General features: G+C 45.7%; 1 protein-coding gene across 1 annotated transcript in view; it reads right to left on the bottom strand.

The window, feature by feature from the left end:
- The window catches only part of RPGRIP1L (RPGRIP1 like), a 144,859-nt gene that overhangs the window by 19,138 nt on the left and 103,097 nt on the right, over window positions 1-22,624 (bottom strand). The window contains exons 21-22 of the mRNA XM_073576150.1: window positions 21,038-21,197; window positions 18,735-18,826 (exon numbers count right to left, since the gene is read on the bottom strand). Coding sequence (XP_073432251.1) covers window positions 18,735-18,826; window positions 21,038-21,197 — 252 coding nt within the window. The remainder of the gene's footprint in view (window positions 1-18,734; window positions 18,827-21,037; window positions 21,198-22,624) is intronic.

Here is a 22,624-nt window from a genome sequence, read left to right as displayed (position 1 = left end):
GATTTAGATGAAGGAATTGAGGGTAAACTGATTAAATTTGCTGATGACACAAAGCTAGGAGGGATAGCTAATACTAGAGAAGAGAGAGAGAGGATTCAAAAAGATATAAATAAACTGGAGAAGTGGGCAGCAACTAACAGAATGGTTTTTAACAGGGAGAAATGCAAAGTACTACATCTGGGCAATAAAAATGAAAAAAGCATATACAGAATGGGAGGAATAGGGCTAAGTGACAGCACATGTGAAAAAGACTTAGGTATACTAATAGATCACAGACTGAATATGAGTCAACAGTGTGATGCAGCAGCAAAAAAGGCAAATGCAATTCTAGGATGTATTAACAGAAGCATACAGTCTAGATCACGTGAAGTCATTATTTCCCTCTACTCCTCTTTGGTCAGACCTCATCTGGAATATTGTGTCCAGTTTTGGGCACCACATTTTAAAAAAGACATCAACAAACTGGAGCAAGTTCAGAAAAGAGCGACCAGAATGGTGACCGGTCTGCAAACCCTGTCTTATGAGGAAAGGTTGCAGGATTTGGGAATGTTTAGTTTGCAAAAGAGAAGACTGAGAGGAGACTTAATAGCTGTCTACAAATATCTAAAGGGCTGTCACATTGTAGAAGGATCAACTTTATTCTCATTTGCACAAGGAAAGACTAGAAGCAATGGGATGAAACTGAATGGGAGGAGACACAGATTAGATATTAGAAAAAAACTTTTTGACAGAGTGATCAATGAGTGGAACAGGCTGCCACGAGAAGTGGCGAGTTCTCCTTCAATGGAAGTCTTCAAACAGAGGCTGGACAGACATCTGACTGGGATGATTTAGCGAATCCTGCTTTGAGCAGGGGGTTGGACCAGATGGCCCAGGAGGTCCCTTCCAACTCTACGATTCTATGATTTTTTTCTTGGATTCCCAGGTTTGCATTGTGATCTTGACACTTGGATCTAAATTGGACAGGTCTCTGACTTTGTCGCAGACCTATCGGTCCGAGAAAAAAAAAAAATCAGACATGCACAGCCCCATAAAATATCATAAACAAGAGTTCTATCCGTGATACATTCGTCTGAGAAAATCGGTCACGTGCACGAGCCATCAGGAGTTTTCCCTCCAATTACCATTCCCAACTTTCCTCTTCAGAGGTTTTCGACTATCCCTATTATTAGGAAGTCAATTCTTAAACATTTGTCATCTCCTTTGAAGTCATCTGTTTTTTCATGTACGTGATCCAGCTCTATTTTTCGTGGCTAGAACATGTATCCATCATAGACTAATGAGCTGTTCATGTGTCCATGGTTCTTTTTTGTGGTCCATGTTTCTGCTAAAAAAAAAAAGACCACAGTGACATGTCCATTTTTGATCCATTTTGAGCTAAATCAATGTGGGTCTGTGAAAATCAGATGCAATTTGTGGGCTGTCTGTCTATAGATAAATATTAGATAGATAATAAATAGATAGAATATATAGATATCCTATAGATATATGTATAGGGATTGTGAAATTACACAATAAACTTGCACTCTTCAGTGCCTTTCATGTGGCAGTAAATAGTCGTATTTAACCTAATAAAGAATCAATTTAAAAATACAACCTGGGGTTCCCCTATGTTTGATAACCAGCCAATGTAAAGCATACAGCTGCAGGCTTATATTATCAGGTTGGGAAGGTCCATGGTTATTGTGCTCTTCCCAACCTAAAATACCAGCCCACAGCAGTCCCAGAAGTGTCGCATCACATTAGATGCACCAATTCTGGAGCTTTGTCTGCGCTCAGCGAGATTATTATTTTTGATTACTGTGTTAGTAGTTGGGGTGCCTGATAGACACCTCTACATTACTAAAACCAGGGCTTGATGCCAGATGTGATTTTTGAAAAATCACACCTGCCATCAACTCCAACTACCATTACCCCAATTCCTCAATAGTCACCAGACCAGGGCAATCACGAAGAGCACGGACAAAGCTCTAAAATTGGCAAATCTAATTTGATGTGCCAATTCTGGAGTGGCTGTGGGCTTATATTTTTAGGCTGGGAAGAGCCCAATATCCATGGATCTTCCCAGCCTCATAACATAAACCCGCAGCTGTCTGCTTTACCTTGGCTGGTTATAAAAAAAAACACGGGGGGGTATTCCACATCATTTTTTTTATTATTTTTTATTAGGTTAAACCAGGCTAACACACACTTTTGTGCCACTTGAAAGGCAGTAAAGGGTGCAAGTTTATGATATGTAGGGGGCTAGAGGTGTGATACATCTGAGGATTCTGGCTGTGAATTTACTGTACTTGGATGATGAAATTTCAGGTTTCCTTTGAAATGTGTTAGTAAAAATCGTTCACCAAACATATGGTACATGTGCCGTCCGATTTTTTTTTTTTTTTCTTACACCCATAGATTTGCATTGGCAAGTCCCGTCTGATATACGCAGTCAATCACAGCTTGCTGAGATTTTTTCCTCACTGACTCAATGAATAACACTGGTGTGAGTGCAATGCAACTTTTTTCTCCCATTGCACTCGTCCGATTTATATGGAAGTGGGAGCGAGGCTTTAGTCTCACTGTAGCAGGTTGGCGCAATATTACAAAGGCATTGTACATGTCCATTACGTCATTGCTCTATCCTGTCTTTATTGCGCCATATTGTTTAAATGACCTCTACGATGAGACAGATCAGTAGAATTCGAGTTGGACGTTACATGACAATGTCGTAAACTACTTAAACTACTATTTACATGCCTAAAACAAATTCCCCGGGTGTAGTTTCCTACGGTGCGTCAATGAAATTCTAATTCTTGCTACATGCAGAGCAAATGAAATACACTCACATATCCAAAGAACTGCGGTGAGGAGCACAATGCATTCCCCTAAACTCCCAAGCGTCGGATAAATGTCATTATTCCGAGAGTTACATATATCTGGTATAATTAGAGTGAAAAACGCGGCTTTATCTTGATGAATTTTTCCTCTCTCGTATTTTAAAAGACTCATAAATATTTAAAACAGTTCAAGTATTTCAAAATTTAATGATGCTGAGCCGGCTTGTTATGGCACGGCAGAATTATAGGAGTATTTTATGAACAAAATGGTTTTAAATCAACCTGACAAACTCAACTGGGACCCTGATGTCCCCTTTCCAAATGAATTTGTCAAGTGTTTAAAGAAGCGAGGATCTGAATGGAATTTTCTACTTTAGAAGCTTCCACTCGAGATAGATTAGAAGTGATCATGGATATAATACAATTAGAGCAGCCGCTTTTACAGAATAGCGGCACACACATTCCAGCCGTGGGGATCGCTGCACATTCTTCTCCGCCAAGACCAGTGATAATGGTAAAAAAAGGGTGGAATTCGGAATAGTGTTGGGGCGATTCGTTTGTCCATTGATAGCTATATATTCTAGATGTTCCCCATAGTCTATATTTATAACACATGATGGAATCTGGGCTGGTTGTCCCACCACAATAAAATCTATCCATATGTCGCACTAGGAGGGTATGTGCAGAATACAGGGTGGGTCACCCACCCGTCACCCACCCACTATAGACCACTCAGTGTATGTGCCAGTTCTGGTAGATCAGATTTGCCATGTGGCAGCTGCAGGGTACGGCTTACTTTGTTGGTAACAGCTGACTACCAGTGGGTTGAAAAACAAAACAGCAATCAGTAGTCAGCTCGTTAGCTTCTTTTTCAAAAAGGCAGTCTTCAGGATTCTTATACCAAACCACTAGTTTGATTAATAATATAACACCTTAAAGGGAGAATGTCAACGGCAAATGCCTGTTCAAACCAAGTCCGGACGCATGGTGCACCCAAGCGCATGCGCTTAGTGCACCCTTGGTGTGATCAAATATTTAAGTGCACCTTCCCAACTATTTGTTTTCCCTCTATCTTCACCCCTCCACTTCTTTGATTGACACTTTTGACTTTTTAGAGCCAGAGGAGAGCACAGAGAGATGGAAAACAAGTAGGCGGGAAGGTGCACTTAAATGTTTGGTCACACCAAGAGTGCATTAAGCACATGCGCTTGGATTGAACAATTATCCTGGGCTGATGGATTCACTCTAAAGGGAGTCTGTTAGCAGCAAATAAATGTTCTAATGGAGCACAGGCGTTTGGGGCACCCTTGGTGCGGCTGAGTAGTAGTTCATAGCACTTTCCCACCTAGATAAAGTCATGACTCAAAGCATTGGCACCCTTGAAATTGTTCCAGAAAATTAAGTATTTTTCCCAGAAAATTACTGCAATTACACATGTTTTGTTATATACATGTTTATTTCCTTTGTGTGTATTGGAACAACACAAGAAAAAAATGAGGAAAAAAAAGGCAAATTGGACATAATTTAACACTAAACCCCCAAAATGGGCCAGACAAAATTGTTAGCACCCTCAACTTAATTTTTGGTTGCACACCCTTTGTAATAAATAACTGAAATCAATCCCTTCTTATAACCATCACCAAGCTTCTTACGCCTCTCAACTGGAGTTTGGGAGCACTCTTCATTTGTAAACTGCTCCAAGTCTCTCATATTTGAAGGTGCTTTGTCCCAACAGCAATTTTAAGATCAATGGAGATGCCCACCTTTTCAGCCCAGGAAGATGCCATGGCCCGCCCTGAATGGGCTCTCACTCCCTCCGGTGGGGTTTTCCCTTTTTCTGAATAAGCTAGGCAGATTGCGTCTCTTATCCACCGGGCGATAGTGCTTTTTGTGACACTCGACCCCTTTTTCTGGCCCTGAAAGGAGACAAACAGTGCCCTACTCTGCCTCCAAGACTGAGTCCTCCCTAAGAACTCTAGTACAGCTCTTCTGACATCTAGAGTATGGAACCTTCGTTCCTCCGCTGAATCAGGACTATCAAAGAAGGATGGTAAATAAATCTCTTGGCTCCTATGAAACTTAGAAGCGACATTTGGTAAATAAGCCAGTTCCGATTTCAGAACTATCTTATCTTGATAAATCATCAAAAATGGAGTATCTACTGATAGTGCCTGAATGTCACTGACTCGTCTTGCGGAAGCTAAGGCTACTAAAAAAGCTCTTTTGAGGGTTAAAACCTTAACAGAGGCAGAATCTAAAAGTTGGAAGGGGGGGACCTGTTAATGCACAAAGTTTAAATCCCATGGAGGTAATCTAGGAATACGCACTGGATCACTGCGTTCATAGGCTTTTATGAATCTAGTGACCCACCTATCCCCTGCTACATTATAGTTATACAGCGTGCCCAGAGCTGAGACCTGTACTCTAAGGGTGTTAACAGATAACTCCAACTCTCCTCCAGGTCTTAAAATAAATTTTTGTGGTAACCTCCTTCCTACTCCTTAGTAAAGTGGTGACTAGGGCTTCTGAAAACCCTCTAGGCCTCAGCAGCTCCCTCTCAAATTCCACGCCGCCAAGTGGAGGCTCTCTATCTGCTGATGGCGGAATGGCCCATGAGAGAAGCCCCGGGCTCGTTGGTAGCACCCTGGGTCGGTCACGGACATTGCCCTCAGCCAAGAAAACCAAGGCCTCTTGGGCTAAAAAGGGGCAATCAGAATTACTCTCGCTCCCTCGTCCCTGATCGTTCTGAGCACTAGTGGAATCAGACACATCGGAGGAAATGCATAAGCTAGAGTATAATCCCACCGGACTTGAAGGCAGTCTACTACCTCTGGCTGGGCTGATATTTGTAGTGACGCAAACCCCCTGTCCTGTCTGTTGCTCCCTGTGGCAAAAAGGTCTATGTGCATAACTGGCCCCATAACCATTCAATCTGTCTGAAAATCTGTCGGTCTAGGGAGCATTCCCCCTGGCGCAGCGAGTGTCGACTGAGATAGTCTACCTGAATATTGCATTCCTCTCTGATGTGAAGCGCTGACAGGGAGAGGAGGTGACCTTCGGCCAGGGTGAATGTCACCTGCTGTGGACATTAGTGATTGAGACCTGATCTCCCCTTGATGATTCAGATAGGCCACCACCGTAGTGTTGTCGGTGTGTATCCGAACGTGAGTGTCCCGCAGAATCGGCAGAAACTCGAGGAGTGCATACTCCACCACCCTTTTTTCACGTTTGAGGAACCCCGTGCCTCCCTGGTCGTCCACTCCCCTTGGGCTAGTCTGTCTCCCACGTGAGCATCCCACCCCGAGGGACTGGCATCTGTCGTGACTATACTGTCATGGTTTTATCCACCATGGCACCCCTTTGCATAAATGTAGCGGGTTTAGCTACCAGGATAGACTGCTCACAGTGGCGACTGACAACCGCATTCTCCCATCAAGGTGGCCTCGCAACTTCCTCTCTGCCTTGAACACCTCGTTCTGTAGTGCCCTGGTGTGAAATTGGGCCCACTGCACAGCCGGTATGCAAGATGTCATAGTACCCAGCAGGGACATTACATATCTCAAAGATAGCTCTGGATTGTCCATTATCTTCCCAACTTTGCCGATGATGCCTAGCCTTTTGTTTTCTGCAAGAAAGCAATGTTGATCTACTGAATCCAAGAGGAGGCCGAGGAAACTTTGAAGGGTCGAGGGAACTAGTATTAATTTCTTCAGATTGACTAACCAACCCAAATCCTGTAGGGACGATATTATATGGTTCAGTCGGGTGCTGCACTGGATGGCCGACATCACTACTAAAAGGAAGTCATCCAAATATGGAATAAACAGGGTATCTCGTTCCCTCAAATGGGCCATTACCTCTGCAATCACCTTGGTGAACACAAGTGGTGCCATGGACAGACCAAACGGCATAGTGGCGAACTGAAAGTGTCTAACCTGAGTGCCCAGACGTACAGCCACTCTGAAATATTGTTGGTTGTCCTGGTATATAGGCAGGTGGTAATAGACGTCTTTTAGGTCCTGGACTGTAATGAAACACCTGGGAAACAGAAGTTTGGTTGCAGACTTGATGGACTCCATTTTAAAGGTATGAGACTGCAGGAATGAATTCAACTTCTGCAAATTAATAATGGTTCTGAAGGAACCATCTGGTTTGGAGATCAAGAGCAGACGTGAATAAAACCCCCTCCCCTCTTGGTCTTAAGGAACCTCAATTAGGACCCGTTTCTCCATTAATTGCAGAATTTCCATTTCCAGGGCCTGTTGCCGATCGGGGAGTCTCTTAAGGTTAATAAGAAGGAGTCCGGAGGTGTACTCCGGAACTCTAATTTCAGCCCAGATGATATATCGAGGATCCAGGTGCTGGACGTTATACGGACCCACTGACTATAAAAATATTTTAATCTACCGCCCACCGGGAGATCAGGGCTAGCGATACTTGGAGGAGGTGGCCTCACCGAAGAAGGCACCTTTTCTTTTTGTTCTGCTGTTTTCCCGTCTCGGCCTCTATACTTCCTCTGGAAAGATGACTGTCTCCTAAAGGTGTTCCTGAAAGTAAGGGTAATAGTTTAGGGTACCCTTTTTTCTGGTCACCTGCCTTTGTGAGAATTTCATCTAGCACGAGGCCAAACAAGTACTCACCCCGGCATGGAATAGCACATAATTTGGTCTTAGCGTGCGCATCCCCTTCCAGCTCTTTAACCAGAGGGCTCAACGGGCAGCATTGGATAGAAAAAAAAGGGCTTTGTTCCAGCTTCTTGAGTAAAAATCTTCAAAATTTTATTCCAGTAATTAAAACATGACAAAAAACATACTCCAAGACCGCACCATATGTGCACACAGGGACAGCAAGCGACGTGTTTAGATTGCAACAGCAATCTTTATCAAAGCATTGGACAGACCAGCAGACCTGGCAGCTAAACGCAATGAGTCGACCAAAGCATCCGCCAGATAGGCTCACCCTCCACGGATCTGTGGAAAAGAGTTCAGCAACTTGTCCCTAGGTGTTCCAGACTGTATTTGGTCTTCCAGTTGGTCCAGTCAGACCATCATCGATCTGGCGGTACAGGTACTCTAAACATCTATCGCTCACGGCTTCCCTTGGCCTCACTCAATGGTCCTCTGTGGCCACTCACAAAGATGGTCACACGCTGGACCTTATCTTCACCCATCTCTGCTCCCTCACTAATCTCAATAACTCACCCCTCCCCCTGTCTGACCACAACCTACTGACATTATCTTCCCTCTCCTCTCGTACTGCGCAACCTCTGCTCCATAAACTCGCTCACCCTCGCAGGAATCTCAAACATCTCAATTTACAATCACTCTCTGAGTCCCTTCTCCCTCTTACAGACATAGCTTCACTTCATGACACAGATGCTGCTGCCACTTTTTATAACACCACAATAACAGCAACACTTGATTCGGCTGCCCCCCTCACGCAGAGCAAAACTCGTACAATCAACAGGCAGCCCTGGCTGACCGGCCTGACCAAAGAACTGAGACAGGTTTCCAGGGCCGCTGAGCGGAGATGGAAGAGAACCCATTCTACTGAGCACTTTAGCGCATACAAGCAGTCCCTTGCCAGCTTTAAGTCCACGCTCTCTGCAGCTAAACAAACTTACTTCGCATCTCTCATATCCTCCCTGTCTCACAACCCTAAACAACTCTTCAACACTTTAAAATTCTCTACTCCATCCCACAGCACCTCCTCCCCCTCCTCTCATTTCTGAAGACTTTGCCTCCTTCTTTAAGCAGAAGATCGACAAGATCAGACAAAACTTTGGCCCGCAGCCCCCAATGCCCCTCTTAGTCGCTCGGCCCTGTTCTGCAAAAGCCAGCTTCTCCACCATGACAGAAGATCAGCTCTCCACCCTTCTGTCAAGATCACACCTCACCACTTGTGCCCTCGACCCACTCCCGTCTCACCTCATCCCTAACTTGGCCACAGTCTTCATCCCATCTCTAACACACCTCTTCAACTTTTCACTTACAAATGGTATCTTTCCCTCATCCTTCAAACATGCCTCAATCACACCCATCCTCAAAAAGCTGTCCCTTGATCCATCCTCTGTATCTAACCATCGCCCGATATCTCTTCTCCCTTACGCCTCAAAACTACTGTAACAGCATGTATATCTTGAACTGTCCTCCCACCTCTCCTCCTGTTCTCTCTTTGACCGGTTACAATCTGGCTTCCGACCGCATCACTCAACTGAAACTGCCCTAACTAAAGTCACTAACGACTTACTAAACGCCAAGAGCAAGCGACACTACTCTGTCCTCCTTCTCCTGGACCTGTCCTCTGCCTTCGACACCGTAGACCATTCCCTCCTGCTACAGACTCTCTCATCTCTTGGCATCACAGACTTGGCCCTATCCTGGATCTCATCATACCTAACAGACCGAACATTTAGTGTCTCCCTCTCACACACCACCTCCTCACCTCGCCCCCTGTCTGTTGGTGTTCCTCAAGGCTCTGTCCTAGGACCCCTACTATTCTCCATCTACACCTTTGGCTTGGGACAGCTCATAGAATCCTACGGTTTGCATTATCACCTCTATGCCGATGACACGCAGATCTATCTATCTGGACCCAACCTCGCCTCCTTACTGACTGAAATTCCACAATGTCTGTCTGCTATCTCAGCCTTCTATTCTGCTCGCTTTCTCAAACTGAACATGGACAAAACAGAATTTATCATCTTTCCCCCATCTCACTCTACCCCTCCACCAGACCTATCCATCAATGTCAATGGCTGCTTTCTTTCCCCAGTCCCGCACGCTCGGTGCCTTGGGGTGATACTCGACTCTGCGCTCTTTCAAACCACATATCCAGGCCCTCGCCTCCTCCTGCCGCCTCAAACTCAAAAATATTTCCGGGATCCGCTCATTCCTCAACCACGAAACCACAAAAACACTAGTGCATGCTCTTATCATCTCCTGCCTCGACTACTGCAACCTCCTACTCTCTGGCCTCCCCTCTAGCACTCTGGCTCCGCTCCAGTCCATCCTACACTCTGCTGCCCGACTAATCCACCTGTCTCCCCGCTATTCCCCAGCCTCCCCCCCTATGCCAGGCCCTTCACTGGCTTCCTATTGCCCAGAGGCTCCAATTCAAAACCCTAACCATGACATACAAAGCCATCCACAACCTGTCTCCTCCATACATCTGTGACATGGTCTATAGGTACCTACCCGCACGCAACCTTCGATCATCTCAAGATCTCCTTCTCTACTCCCCCTTATCTCTTCTTCCCACAACCGCATACAAGACTTCTCCCGTGCTTCCCCCATACTCTGGAACTCTCTGCCGCAACACATCAGACTCTCACCATCAACGGAAACCTTCAAGAAGAACCTGAAGACTCACCTGTTCCGACAAGCCTACAGCCTGCAATGATCCTTGGTCTACTGAACCACCGCACGACCTGCTCTACCCTCTCCTACTGTATCCTCACCCATCCCTGTAGACTGTGAGCCCTCGCGGGCAGGGTCCCCTCTCCTTATGTACTTGTGTGTCCCTTGTCTTACACGTTTATTATACTTGTCTATATTTCCCCTTTTCACATGTAAAGCTCCATGGAATAAATGGCGCTATATAAATGCATAATAATAATAATAGTAGCTGGCTTGAATGCTTGGTCGACGACTCCCAGGCCCACTTCAGAAACATCTCTGCCTTTCTATCGGACGGATCCTTTAGACGACCTCTGTCTTCTAGGGGCATCACCGACTGTTTTGATGAAGAGGCTAGCGCTGCATCAACCTAGGGAACGTTAACCCATTCCGCTAACAGGTCATCATCAAAGGGGTATTTACGCTTTGAGGATAGCATGAACCCCCGGCTGTCCTGCTTCTCCCACTCCCTTCTCACGAGGCTTTTCATCATGTCATTTACAGGAAAGGATTTTCGATTCCTCTGGTATAAGCCTGCAAACATCAGGTCCTGAGCTGACTTGGGCTCCATACTGTCAGTAATCCCCCATGGTGGATGTACTGATCTCACCAATGAATCCATATTATCAATGGGGAAGATGAAGATAAGGATGATTCCATAGATTCAATTTGCCGCTCCCCTGCCGACAGACTAGTTCCTGAGCCAAACTCTACACAGCTAGTCTTCTTCCTATGGATTTTCCGGACTTTAAGGGAGCTTCTAATCTCCTTTCTGATAAATGACCTAAGATCAGACGTACATACAGGAGCTTCCTCCTCCAGGGTCTGGCATATACATGACTGACACAGCCTTTTAAGATAAGCGTCAGGCAGGGGCTCTGTGCACAAAGCACAGTTTGTGCTTAGTTTTAATGGATTCCTTTACCAGGGAACACACAAAACAGAAAGGGGGATTCAGCTTACCAGGTGACCATTGTATGCACTCACCATCTGAAGCTTGTTAGCAGGGTACCGGTTCAGGAGCTGGAGAAACAGAGCGCGATTTGGAGGCAATAGATGTTTGCCGACCCCGTTCTCTTCTGACCTCAGTGGTGTCACTCCCTCTAGAGTGACCACTGCTGCTGTCTTTGCTTCTGCGCTGCTCACTAGCCAACTCTCCAGGCTGTGGGTGCTCCTCAACATCTCTTGGGGAAGACATCTCTCAAGCACATTGTTGCTGCATGGTGCCAGCTAAAGAAGGGCTGGCCACGCCCCTTCACTTCCTCGTCCACGATGCACCTCCCCGATCCCACCCGGAAATCAAGAGGAGGCACTTCCGGGTTACGGGCGAGTCACTGCCATAGCACACATGTGGAAGCCGACCGGAAATGGCCTGCACATGGCGCAGGGTGACCGATGCCCCTTCCCGGATGAACACAGGGAGCCTCACCTCCACCCGGACCATGGGATCACGCCATCCACACCAGACGAGGCTCTGCCATTCCCGCAGAGACCGCACAGAGGCTGATTGGACCCAGGTAAGATTCTCTCCTCAGGTTCCCATCAGGACTGGAACCCAACTGAGGAGACGAGGGGGACCGACCCCTTTTTTAACCTGTAGGTTCCTGTCCTGGTGGGCGGATCCCCTCTCTCAGTAGGGTGCTGTCGTGGCGAAATGAAAACAAAGATGTTTTCTACACACATACTGCTTAGAATTATCACCAATGCAATATACTAAAGGAACAGAAAAGCGCATCTTATCAGAGTTAATATTAAAAGATTAAAAGAAATTCACTCACCTATTTGTAGGAGAGATGAAGCACATAGGATTCGTAGTCAGCTGCTGCACGTCCAAAGGTCAAACCGAATGACCGCTGATACATCAATTCTTATGGAAATAATTTATGGACTTCCATGTGCTGCTTGACAAAATACAGAATCCCACTTACGGTGAAAGATCTTTCACCGTAAGTGGGATTCTGTATTTTGTCAAGCAGCGCATGGAAGTCCATAAATTATTTCCATAAGAATAGAATTATCACCAAAAAGTTCTTTGTCTCATCAGACCAGAGAATCTTATTTCTCATAGTCTGGGAGTCCTTCATATGTTTTTTAGCAAACTCTATGCAGGTTTTCATATGTCTTGTACTGATGAGAGGTTTCCGTCAGGCCACTCTGCCATAAAGGCCCGACTGGTGGCGGGCTGCAGTGATAGTTAACTTTGTAGAACTTTTTCCCATTTCCCTACTGCATCTGTGGAGCTCAGCCAGTGATCTTGGGATTCTTCTTTACCTCGCTCACCAAGGCTCTTCTCCCATGATTGCTCAGTTTGGCTGGACGGCCAGGTCTAGGAAGACTTCTGGTGGTCCCAAACTTCTTCCATTAAAGGATTATGGAGGCCACTGTGCTCTTAGGAACTTTGAGTACTGCAGAAATTCTTTTGTAACCTTGGCCATATCTGTGCCTTGCGATCCCGACCAGCGATATGACGCGGTCAGGATCGCTGGTGCATCGCTAAGTGGTCGCTAGTGAGCTGCCACACAGGCAGATCTCACCAGCGACATCGCAGGGGTTGGGCGTCGCTACTTACCTGTCAGACGAGGCGATCCTGCGTCCTCCCACCCGGCTCCACTCTCGTCGCTCGTCTCTCCACAGGAAGCGCCGCAGGAAGCTGACGACGAGAAACAGTCCAGGACGTTCTCGCGCGATCGGCGATAACCAGCGGGGGAGCCGGTCGTAGGTAAGTATCAGACACAGAGATATCGCTAGCAATATCGCTATAACGTCACAAGTTATAGCGATATTGCTAGAGATATCGCTTAGTGTGACAGGCCCTTTAGAGTCATCTCAATGAGGATCACAAGGAAATGGACAGCATGTGACTTAAATATGAGAGTCTGAGCAAGAGTCTGAATACTTATGACCATGTGATATTTCAGTTTTCCTTTTTTAATAAATTTGAAAAAATTTCTACATTTCTGTTTTTTTTTTTCAGTCAAGATGGGGTGTAGAGTGTACATTAACGAGAAAAAAAATGAACTTTTTTGAATTTACCAAATGGCTGCAATGAAACAAAGAGTGAAAAATCTAAAGGGGTCTGAATACTTTCCGTAACCACTGTATGTATATTTTTTAAATATTATTTTTTAATTTCCAGAAAACAATTGGGAAGAAAACACCTATGCAGGGGGGGGTTCCAGGAGAGTGGAAGCGATCTACATGAATAAGTGTACAAACCATGAGATTACATGATTACATTTAACGTCCTTACAAGAGAGAATTACAATGTTGTACAGTGGAAGGTCTGGAAATACAATTACTGCCAGTTGGGAATATTCTATTAATCAGGAGATTATGCATTCACTCTTTAGTATTCAAATGTATGAAAAATTCATAAAGCATTGTCTAACAGCGAGCACTCAACAGCTATTCCCCTGTTCGCCCCTGTAATTAACATGCCTCCAAGGTTTTTATGGATGTAGGGAGTAAAGGGTGGAGGAGTCACCGTCCTGGGAACATGCTCACTCTACGTCTCAGAATGATTGTGTGATGGAGAGCATTGTGATTGCTGCGCCATTTGCTTGTACAGGTTCACTAAACTCTAAATTACGGCACAAAAATGCTTGATTTCATAAGGGTCACAGCAGGAAATAAAAACATGCAACATTAAAATTCCAATTAATCTAAGGTTATTTATACAACTTTTTCTATATTCTTTCTGAAAATCGCCTGAAAAAAATATAAGTTTTTTTGATGTGACAATTAAAAATCTTGTTATTTCATTATTTAGGCTCCAGAAACCAGCACAGATGCTTCTATGTGCATCGACCCAATATATTCACCTCTAAACATTATTTTCTAATTTACATATAGAGATATAATTTACATAAAGTATGAAATTCTTCTTTTGTATTGCAATGTGTCAAAAAAAACCCTTGAAATTGGTTTTAATAGTAAAAATTGTGCAATTTGGCTTCTGCAGCTTGCATGTATTGCGATACAGTGCAAGCTGCTCGAAGCCTTTCAGTGTCAACTCAGCTTCTAACTACTCCTGAAAGCAAGTCTAAAGGCCCCGTCACACACAGCGAGATCGCTGATTTTGTGATGCAACAGCGATCTCGCCAGCGATCTCGTTGTGTGTGACACGCATCAGCGACCGCCCCCCCCGCCGGGTATCGCTGATCGTGCAGGATCGTCCTGGGCCATTTTTTGATCGTTGGTCTTCCGCTGGCCAGCACGCATCGCTGTGTGTGGCAGCGGGAGAGCAACGATCAGCGAGCTCCCAGCGCTGTAAGCAGACGCTGGGAGCTGGTATCCAAGATAAATATCGGGTAACTAAGCGCGCGCGTCCCTTAGATACCCGCTGTATTCCTTGCATACCTGCATGCTCGCGCTGGGAGCTGGTATCTTAGTTACCCGATATTTACCTCGGATACCAGCTCCCAGCGCAAGCACGCAGGTATCGAAGTTACACAGCTGGTAACTAAGTGACGCGTGCTTAGTTACCCAATATTTACCTTGGATACCAGCTCTCAGCGCGAGCACGCAGGTATCCAAAGTACACAGCGGGTAACTAAAGGATGTGCTCGGTTAGTTACCCGATATTTACCTTGGATACCAGCGTCCTCGCTGGTCCTGATCGCTGGTGAAATCTGCCTGTTTGGCAGCTCACCAGCGATCATGTAGCGAGGCACCAGCGATCCTGACAAGGTCGTATCGTTGTCGGGATCGCTGATCCATCGTTTAGTGTGACGGGACCCTAAGATCAATTATGATTGTATGTGATAAGATCAGATGTGAGAAACATTTACAAAGCTGATGTACTAGAAAATGTAATAAAAACAAATCTGCATTTATTAAGCCAAATATACACGGAGTGGATTTATTTGGCTGCTACAACATGCATATGCTGCAATGCCATGCAAGCTGCTGGATGCCTTTCAGTGACAACTCGGTCTCTATTCAGCTGTGGATTTGCAAATATGTGTGACTACAGTACTAGTTTTGCTTGCATTAAGCCTTAAAGGGGTTATCCAATCACTAGATACTGATCCAACCCGATAGGCAAATATTAGTTACACGGGGTCTGACGCAGACCAGTTGTTATAAGGTACCAAAGTGGCTCAGTGGTTAGAACTGTTGCTTTGCAGAGCCTGGGTCGCAGGTTCAAGTCCCACCAAGGAGTTTGTATGTTCTCCCCACATTTGCGTGAGTTTCCTCCCGGTTCTCCGGTTTCCTCTCACACTCCAAAGACATACTGATAGGGAATCTAGATTGCAATCCCCGATGGAGACAGTGATGATGATGTCTGGAAAGCGCGCCGGAATATGATGGTGCTATGGCATAAGAGTGCTGGAAAATTCTGAAGTCACCCCTGCTCTTTTTGTGACACATTTGTATACAGGGTCAAGAGATCCATAAATGGTTAATAATAATTGTGCCCCCGATGTGTTCATGTGATGCTACGATTATAGTAGTGTGCTGAGGATATACATGGAAGACAGAACTTCTCCTTAACGTGTGGGAAGATTTTAATTAAGTGATCTCCACTCTGTGAATTAGGTAAAGTTCATCGGTAAAATATCAATCGCTCAGCGGCAAGAAATTTATTAAAAAGATCTCTTCCCTTAAATTCATATCAAGAAGCCGTCTGTACAGCGCACGTCCAGAAGTGTATGATTAAAAATGAGCACCTCTTCTCCTCTAATGAAAAGATTAGGGGCTCGAGCCATTATTGCATTTCCGACAGCTTTTTTGAGAGTGAGAGTCTTTCAATTAGTGACTTTTCGATTTGCGACAAATTGATCAAATAAATTGCGTTTTTTTTCCAAGTGATTTTTTGTGGATTTGTTAGCCTTCTCAATTTTACTAAGATGTTTTAGACAGATTCATAAAATGCGAATTTTCTTTTTGCAAAAATTTGCCGCAACTGTATTCCAAGTCCCCCAGCCATGGAGTGATTTTATGGATGCCAGCTGTGTGACCTTTCTTGCTAGAAAGTTGTAAAAGCAGTTTAAGACAGAAAAAAAAAGACGTTTTGGGCAAAATTCATGAATCGTGTGTGCCATTTTAAGAAATTTGGCCCCCCAAAAACAAGCTAAAAAAAAAGTGACTTAAAAAAACCTGCAAATGATGAATCGTGCTCTAAGGCGACATTTTCTCGGTGGTCTATGGTAATGGACAGGTTAATGTTACACAATTACATTGTGGACCGTGGTCCCCAACCTCTTTCCTTGAAAGCCATATTTACCTATAATACAGGGTCATGAGCCACATTCAGAGCCCCCCACAGCAGTGACATCGACCTACAACCTCCCCATGCTCCCAAAGGAGAAACACCCAGAGCATCCATTATCAGCAGGGCAGGTGCACCCGGCCATATGTTCTCCATCAGGGAAAATCGGTACAACTATGCTAATCACACTCTGAACAGAGTGGGATCCATTTTTCTCGGATGTAGAGACTTAGAAAAATAAAAAGTTTCTCCATTCAGTCTGTCCGTAAATTCCGACAGCACTCTGATGTCAGCCGAGAGCGGTCTTATGTTTTCCAAAGATCCATAGACCGGAATCGCCGACTGTCATCCGATTATTGGAGGCAAATGCTGCTGTTTTGTTCATCGGACCATTCGGTTTGAGGAAAAAAAATAGGAAGTTTCATTGAATAACATTGGTCTGAGTATCATTCGATGTTTTGACGGATCGCACTCTAACCGAAACTATGGTCATCTGCCAAAGCTTCCAGACAGAAATCACCACCACCACGGCATTCTTGCATCAGGCATTCCCACCACCCCGATACATCTAGCTTCAAGCACCTCCTCTGACAGGTAGAATCACCCTAACTCCTGCTTACCATACCATAAAACATCACTCAGAGGGTGCCTGGGAAATGGCATGGACGAATATCAAGAATGGATTGTGTAACAAATTTGGAAAGCTTCGGGTATTCTTCTGCTGTATGTGAACCCAGCCTCTCCCTGTAGTAAGCTGGAGTTTTTCCTGTAGTAAGCTGGAGTCTTCCCAGTAGTAAGCTGGAGTCTTCCCAGTAGTAAGCTGGAGTCTTCCCAGTAGTAAGCTCGAGTCTTCCCAGTAGTAAGCTCGAGTCTTCCCAGTAGTAAGCTCGAGTCTTCCCAGTAGTAAGCTCGAGTCTTCCCAGTAGTAAGCTCGAGTCTTCCCAGTAGTAAGCTGGAGTCTTCCCAGTAGTAAGCTCGAGTCTTCCCAGTAGTAAGCTCGAGTCTTCCCAGTAGTAAGCTCGAGTCTTCCCAGTAGTAAGCTCGAGTCTTCCCAGTAGTAAGCTCGAGTCTTCCCAGTAGTAAGCTCGAGTCTTCCCAGTAGTAAGCTCGAGTCTTCCCAGTAGTAAGCTCGAGTCTTCCCAGTTGTAAGCTCGAGTCTTCCCAGTTGTAAGCTCGAGTCTTCCCAGTAGCAAGCTGGAGTCTTCCCTGTAGTAAGCTGGAGTCTTCCCAGTAGTAAGCTTGAGTCTTCCCAGTGGTAAGCTGGAGTCTTTCCAGTGGTAAGCAGGAGTCTTTCCAGTAGTAAGCTGGAGTCTTCTCTGTGGTAAGCTGGAGTCTTCCCTGTAGTAAGCTGGAGTCTTCCCAGTAGTAAGCTGGAGTCTTCCCAGTAGTAAGCTGGAGTCTTCCCAGTAGTAAGCTGGAGTCTTCCCAGTAGTAAGCTGGAGTCTTCCCTGTAGTAAGCTGGAGTCTTCCCAGTAGTAAGCTGGAGTCTTCCCAGTAGTAAGCTGGAGTCTTCCCAGTAGTAAGCTGGAGTCTTCCCAGTAGTAAGCTGGAGTCTTCCCAGTAGTAAACTGGAGTCTTCCCAGTAGTAAGCTGGAGTCTTCCAAGTAGTAAGCTGGAGTCTTCCCAGTAGTAAGCTGGAGTCTTCCCAGTAGTAAGCTGGAGTCTTCCCAGTAGTAAGCTGGAGTCTTCCCAGTAGTAAGCTGGAGTCTTCCCTGTAGTAAGCTGGAGTCTTCCCAGTAGTAAGCTGGAGTCTTCCCAGTAGTAAGCTGGAGTCTTCCCAGTAGTAAGCTGGAGTCTTCCCAGTAGTAAGCTGGAGTCTTCCCAGTAGTAAGCTGGAGTCTTCCCTGTAGTAAGCTGGAGTCTTCCCAGTGGTAAGCTCGAGTCTTCTCAGTAGTGAGCTGAAGTCTTCCCAGTAGTAAGCTGGAGTCTTCCCAGTAGTAAGCTGGAGTCTTCCCTGTAGTAAGCTGGAGTCTTCCCAGTGGTAAGCTGGAGTCTTCCCAGTAGCAGGCTGGAGTCTTCCTTGTAGTAAGCTGTAGTCTGCATGCTGCCTCATACATGCTGCTTGCTGCCACGCAGTGCTCAGCCTCGAGCTGCATCCTAGACCTGTATGCATCAAGCATTCTGCTCCTAATTCTGCATTATCCAAGTAACTGTATCTTCTAATATGGCCGCACTTACATGTTATGTATATTGCACTATTAACATCAATAAAAAATCCTTTGTACACAAAATTCTGCGTTTTACTGGGTATTTCTGAAGACATACTATAGATAATATATGATTTCATAAATCGTTCCTCACCGACTTCAGTTCTTGCGCTGCTGGGATGACGCAATCATCGCTGTCACTTTCTATCGATTCGTTTCCATCTCTCGTTTGTCGTCCATCGGTATCTGTACAAAATAAATGAAATGATAAAAAGACTGACGCTGCTTTATTCACTTTTACCAAAAATTGGACCACTTATGACTCTTCAGTTCCTCTGTATGTACCTGAACAGAACCTTTTTCAAGTACGCAGTTCCCCTTTTAAAGTAAAATTGGTATACGCTCCACTCCCGCAGGAGCGCCATTCCAGCAATGTCGGCATCGGGTATATCGGGGCTCTCGTACCACTGCTGTGCCGTGTGAGCCCTGCAGTCAGTCAGTGGCTGCCATAGGTCTGCTGCGCCCTCACTCCCTTCAGTAACGTATAGAATGCAACTTGGTGGATGAATCTGGGCTTTTTTGTCCAATCGTTGTGTGGAAGGTCCTCTGCGGTCAGAATGACCAAGTCCATACCATATGGCTTGTACGGTTATAAGCAGAAGATCTTGGCTGATGATGGCCAATCTGAAGCTGCTGGCCAGAAATGGAGGCTTCTATAGGAGTCAACTGGTGGAGGCCATGGGCAACTCATATTAAAAAGGTACTAGTATCTTGTAGATTTGTGGCATATCCGCTATCAGTGGAGAGGTGGTGAGGACTCATTTGTCTGGGAATCCTGATGGATATCAGCATGGGTTAAGGCCCCTTTTCGAGACAGATGAGGGACCCATTGGTGGGGCGAGAATCTGCTATGCATTTATGGTTATACCCTGTCCGAAACGTAAAAAGTGAGAACGCCCTTTTAAAAGTAGATTATGGAGCTAAAGGCAACCTGTCAGGTGATACATGCTGCCCGATCCACGGGAAGCATATGTAACAGACACTCGCTGCATGATTCCACCCATGTATGTTTGTTTTTCTCTGAGACAGAGTAGCATTTCAGACTCATAGCTTAAAAGTTGCTGGATAACCGCGCTAGAGATTAGTCAGACAGGGAGTACCCGACAGGCAGGTCACTCCCTACACGTGCATACAAAGAGAGAACAGTCACTCAAGGGCAACGGGTGGGGAGAAGCCGTCAGACTCGCCTGACTAGTCTCCCGTGCGAATTAGTAATGCCTGACTAGTGTCCCATGCAAATTAATCCTACCTGTCTGACTAGTCTCTTGTGCGACTTAACCTCACCTGTCTGACTAGTCTCCTGTGCAAATTAGTCCCACCTGTGTCTGACTAGTCTCCTGTGCAAATTAGTCCCACCTGTCTGATTAGTCTCCTGTGTAAATTAGTCCTGCCTGTTTGACTAGTCTCCTGTGTGAATTAGTCCTGCCTGTCTGACTAGTCTCCTGTGTGAATTAGCCCTGCCTGTCTGACTAGTCTCCTGTGTGAATTAGCCCTGCCTGTCTGACTAGTCTCCTGTGTGAATTAGCCCTGCCTGTCTGACTAGTGTCCTGTGTGAATTAGCCCCGCCTGTCTGACTAGTGTCCTGTGTGAATTAGCCCCGCCTGTCTGACTAGTCTCCTGTGTGAATTAGCCGCGCCTGCCTGACTAGTCTCCTGTGTGAATTAGCCCCGCCTGTCTGAATTATCCCCGCCTGTCTGACTAGTCTCCTGTGTGAATTAGCCCCGCCTGTCTGACTAGTCTCCTGTGTGAATTAGCCTTGCCTGTCTGACTAGTCTCCTGTGTGAATTAGCCTTGCCTGTCTGGCTAGTCTCCTGTGCGAATTAGCCCTACCTGTCTGACTAGTCTCCTGTGTGAATTAGTCCCGCCTGTCTGACTAGTTTCCTGTGTGAATTAGCCCCGCCTGTCTGACCAGTCTCCTGTGTGAATTAGGTCTGCCTGTCTGACTAGTCTCCTGTGCAAATTAGCCCCGCCAGGTTGACTAGCCTCCAGTGTGAATTAACCCTGCCTGTCTGACTAGTCTTCTGTGTGAATTAGTCCAGCCTATCTGACTAGCCTTCAGTGTGAATTAGTCACCGCCTGGCTTCATAGCCCAGTGATGGTAGTCAGGGTGCCAGTTGTACATCATGTGCCTGCTGCATCCAATCAGTGGCCTCAGCATTCACAAGCCCCACTACTGGCATTTTATTAATAAAGAGTGGGAAGACTGCCTAAGCATCATCGCTGGATCTGCTGGGGGGGAGAAAAGGTGAGAATTTTGCCCATTTTTGTTTTCTAACATATACAACACTTTTTGCATTTTTCTTTTTTCAAAAGATGGATTGCTCTCTTTTACGGGTACTTACACATTAGTACAAAAATACAAAGAGACCATTTAGCTTTATGCCGATGAAGACCCACCTGCTGCCTCCAAATCTTCAGTTATGTCATCTTCTGATGTGTCATAGCTTGGATCTTCATATTGTCGATGTGACATTGGAGATTTCTCCTCCTCCTCATAAACAGATCCCTTTAGTTGCTCTCTACTATTCTCCTCTTCAGCAGATTTATCATGTTCTGCCTACAATAAGACAAATCAGGTAACAGAACACAAGTATTCTACAAGGAACATTTCTGCTTAAAGAGAATCTGTCACCAGAATTTTGCTTCCCCATCTAACTGCAGCACAATGTAGGGGCAGAGATCCTTATTCCAGCGATGTCTCACTTAGTTTACTGGGTGCAGCAGTTTTGATTAAAACCTATTTTATTGGCTGCAGATCTAACAGTTCTGTGAATGCTGACCTCTGTATAGTCCCCCACCCACACCACTGATTGGCAGAAAGCTAATTTCATGCTGATAAAACAGGGATTTTTGTGATAAACTCATTGTTACTTCTCTCCGAGACGCTCATTAGGGGACACAGGTACTGTGGGTGTATGCTACTGCCGCCTGGAGGCTGACACTAAGTGAAAAAAAGAGGTTAGCTCCTGCTCCTCCGTATGCACCCTCACCCTGATTGTGGGCGGAAACCAGTTTAGTGCAAAAGCAGTAGGAGAACAATAAAATCAGCCTTAATGCAAGTAACAATATGTCTAGAAAATAACCACCTCAATGTCAACGAAAATGCACATTAATTAAATAAACAAGAGCCAACTGGCTATCAGGGTGGGTGCTGTGTCCCCCAATGAGCGTCTCGGAGAAAAGGATTTTACGGTGAGTTTATCACAAAAATCCCTGTTTCGCCTTCGCCTCATTGGGGGACTGTGGGACGTCCTAAAGCAGTCCCTGGCTGGGAAGTTGACTCACCGATCCAATCTACATGCACCTCCTGTCTAAAGGTGCGCCACCGCTGCTTGGAGAGTCCTTCTACCGCTGAAGCCTGAGTATGGATATTGTAATGTTTGGCAAACATGTGCAGGCTGGACCACGTTGCTGCCTTGCAACCCTGTTCCGTCGAAGCCTGGTGCCGAAACGCCCAAGAGGCGCCCACTGCCCGAGTAGAATGGCTCTGATCCCTGCTGGAACCGGCGCACCTCTGATGCGGTAGGACTCCTGAATAGTCAAACGAATCCATCTGGCTATGGTTGATTTCGAGGCAGCGAGCCCCTTGCCGCACCCCTTGGGGAGCACGAATAGCGTACTGTCTGCCGAAAGGGTGCCGTCCGTGACACGTACCTCCTGAGGGCTCTTACCAGGTCCAATGTGTGAAGAGCCTTTTCCACGCGGTGTTGTACTGGTGCTGGACAGAATGAAGGCAAGATAATATCCTCAATAATGTGAAACGAGGAAACGACCTTATGCAGAAAAGGGGGGAGCTGGTCTGAGAACCACCTTATCCTTGTGGAAAGTGAGAAACGGGGCTTGGCAGGCTAGAGCTGCCAGCTCTGAGACCTGCCTGATTGATGTTATCGCCACAAGAAACACTACCTTCCAGGAAAGGTATGACAAGGAGTCATCCTGTAGCAGTTCAAATGGCGCTTCCTGCAGAACGCTTAGGACCAGGTT

The sequence above is a fragment of the Dendrobates tinctorius genome, unplaced genomic scaffold, assembly GCF_039654945.1.
Source record: "Dendrobates tinctorius isolate UK_male_01 unplaced genomic scaffold, ASM3965494v1 ptg000047l, whole genome shotgun sequence".
Taxonomy (NCBI): Eukaryota; Metazoa; Chordata; class Amphibia; order Anura; family Dendrobatidae; genus Dendrobates; species Dendrobates tinctorius.
This window is presented reverse-complemented; position numbering and strand designations above follow the sequence as displayed.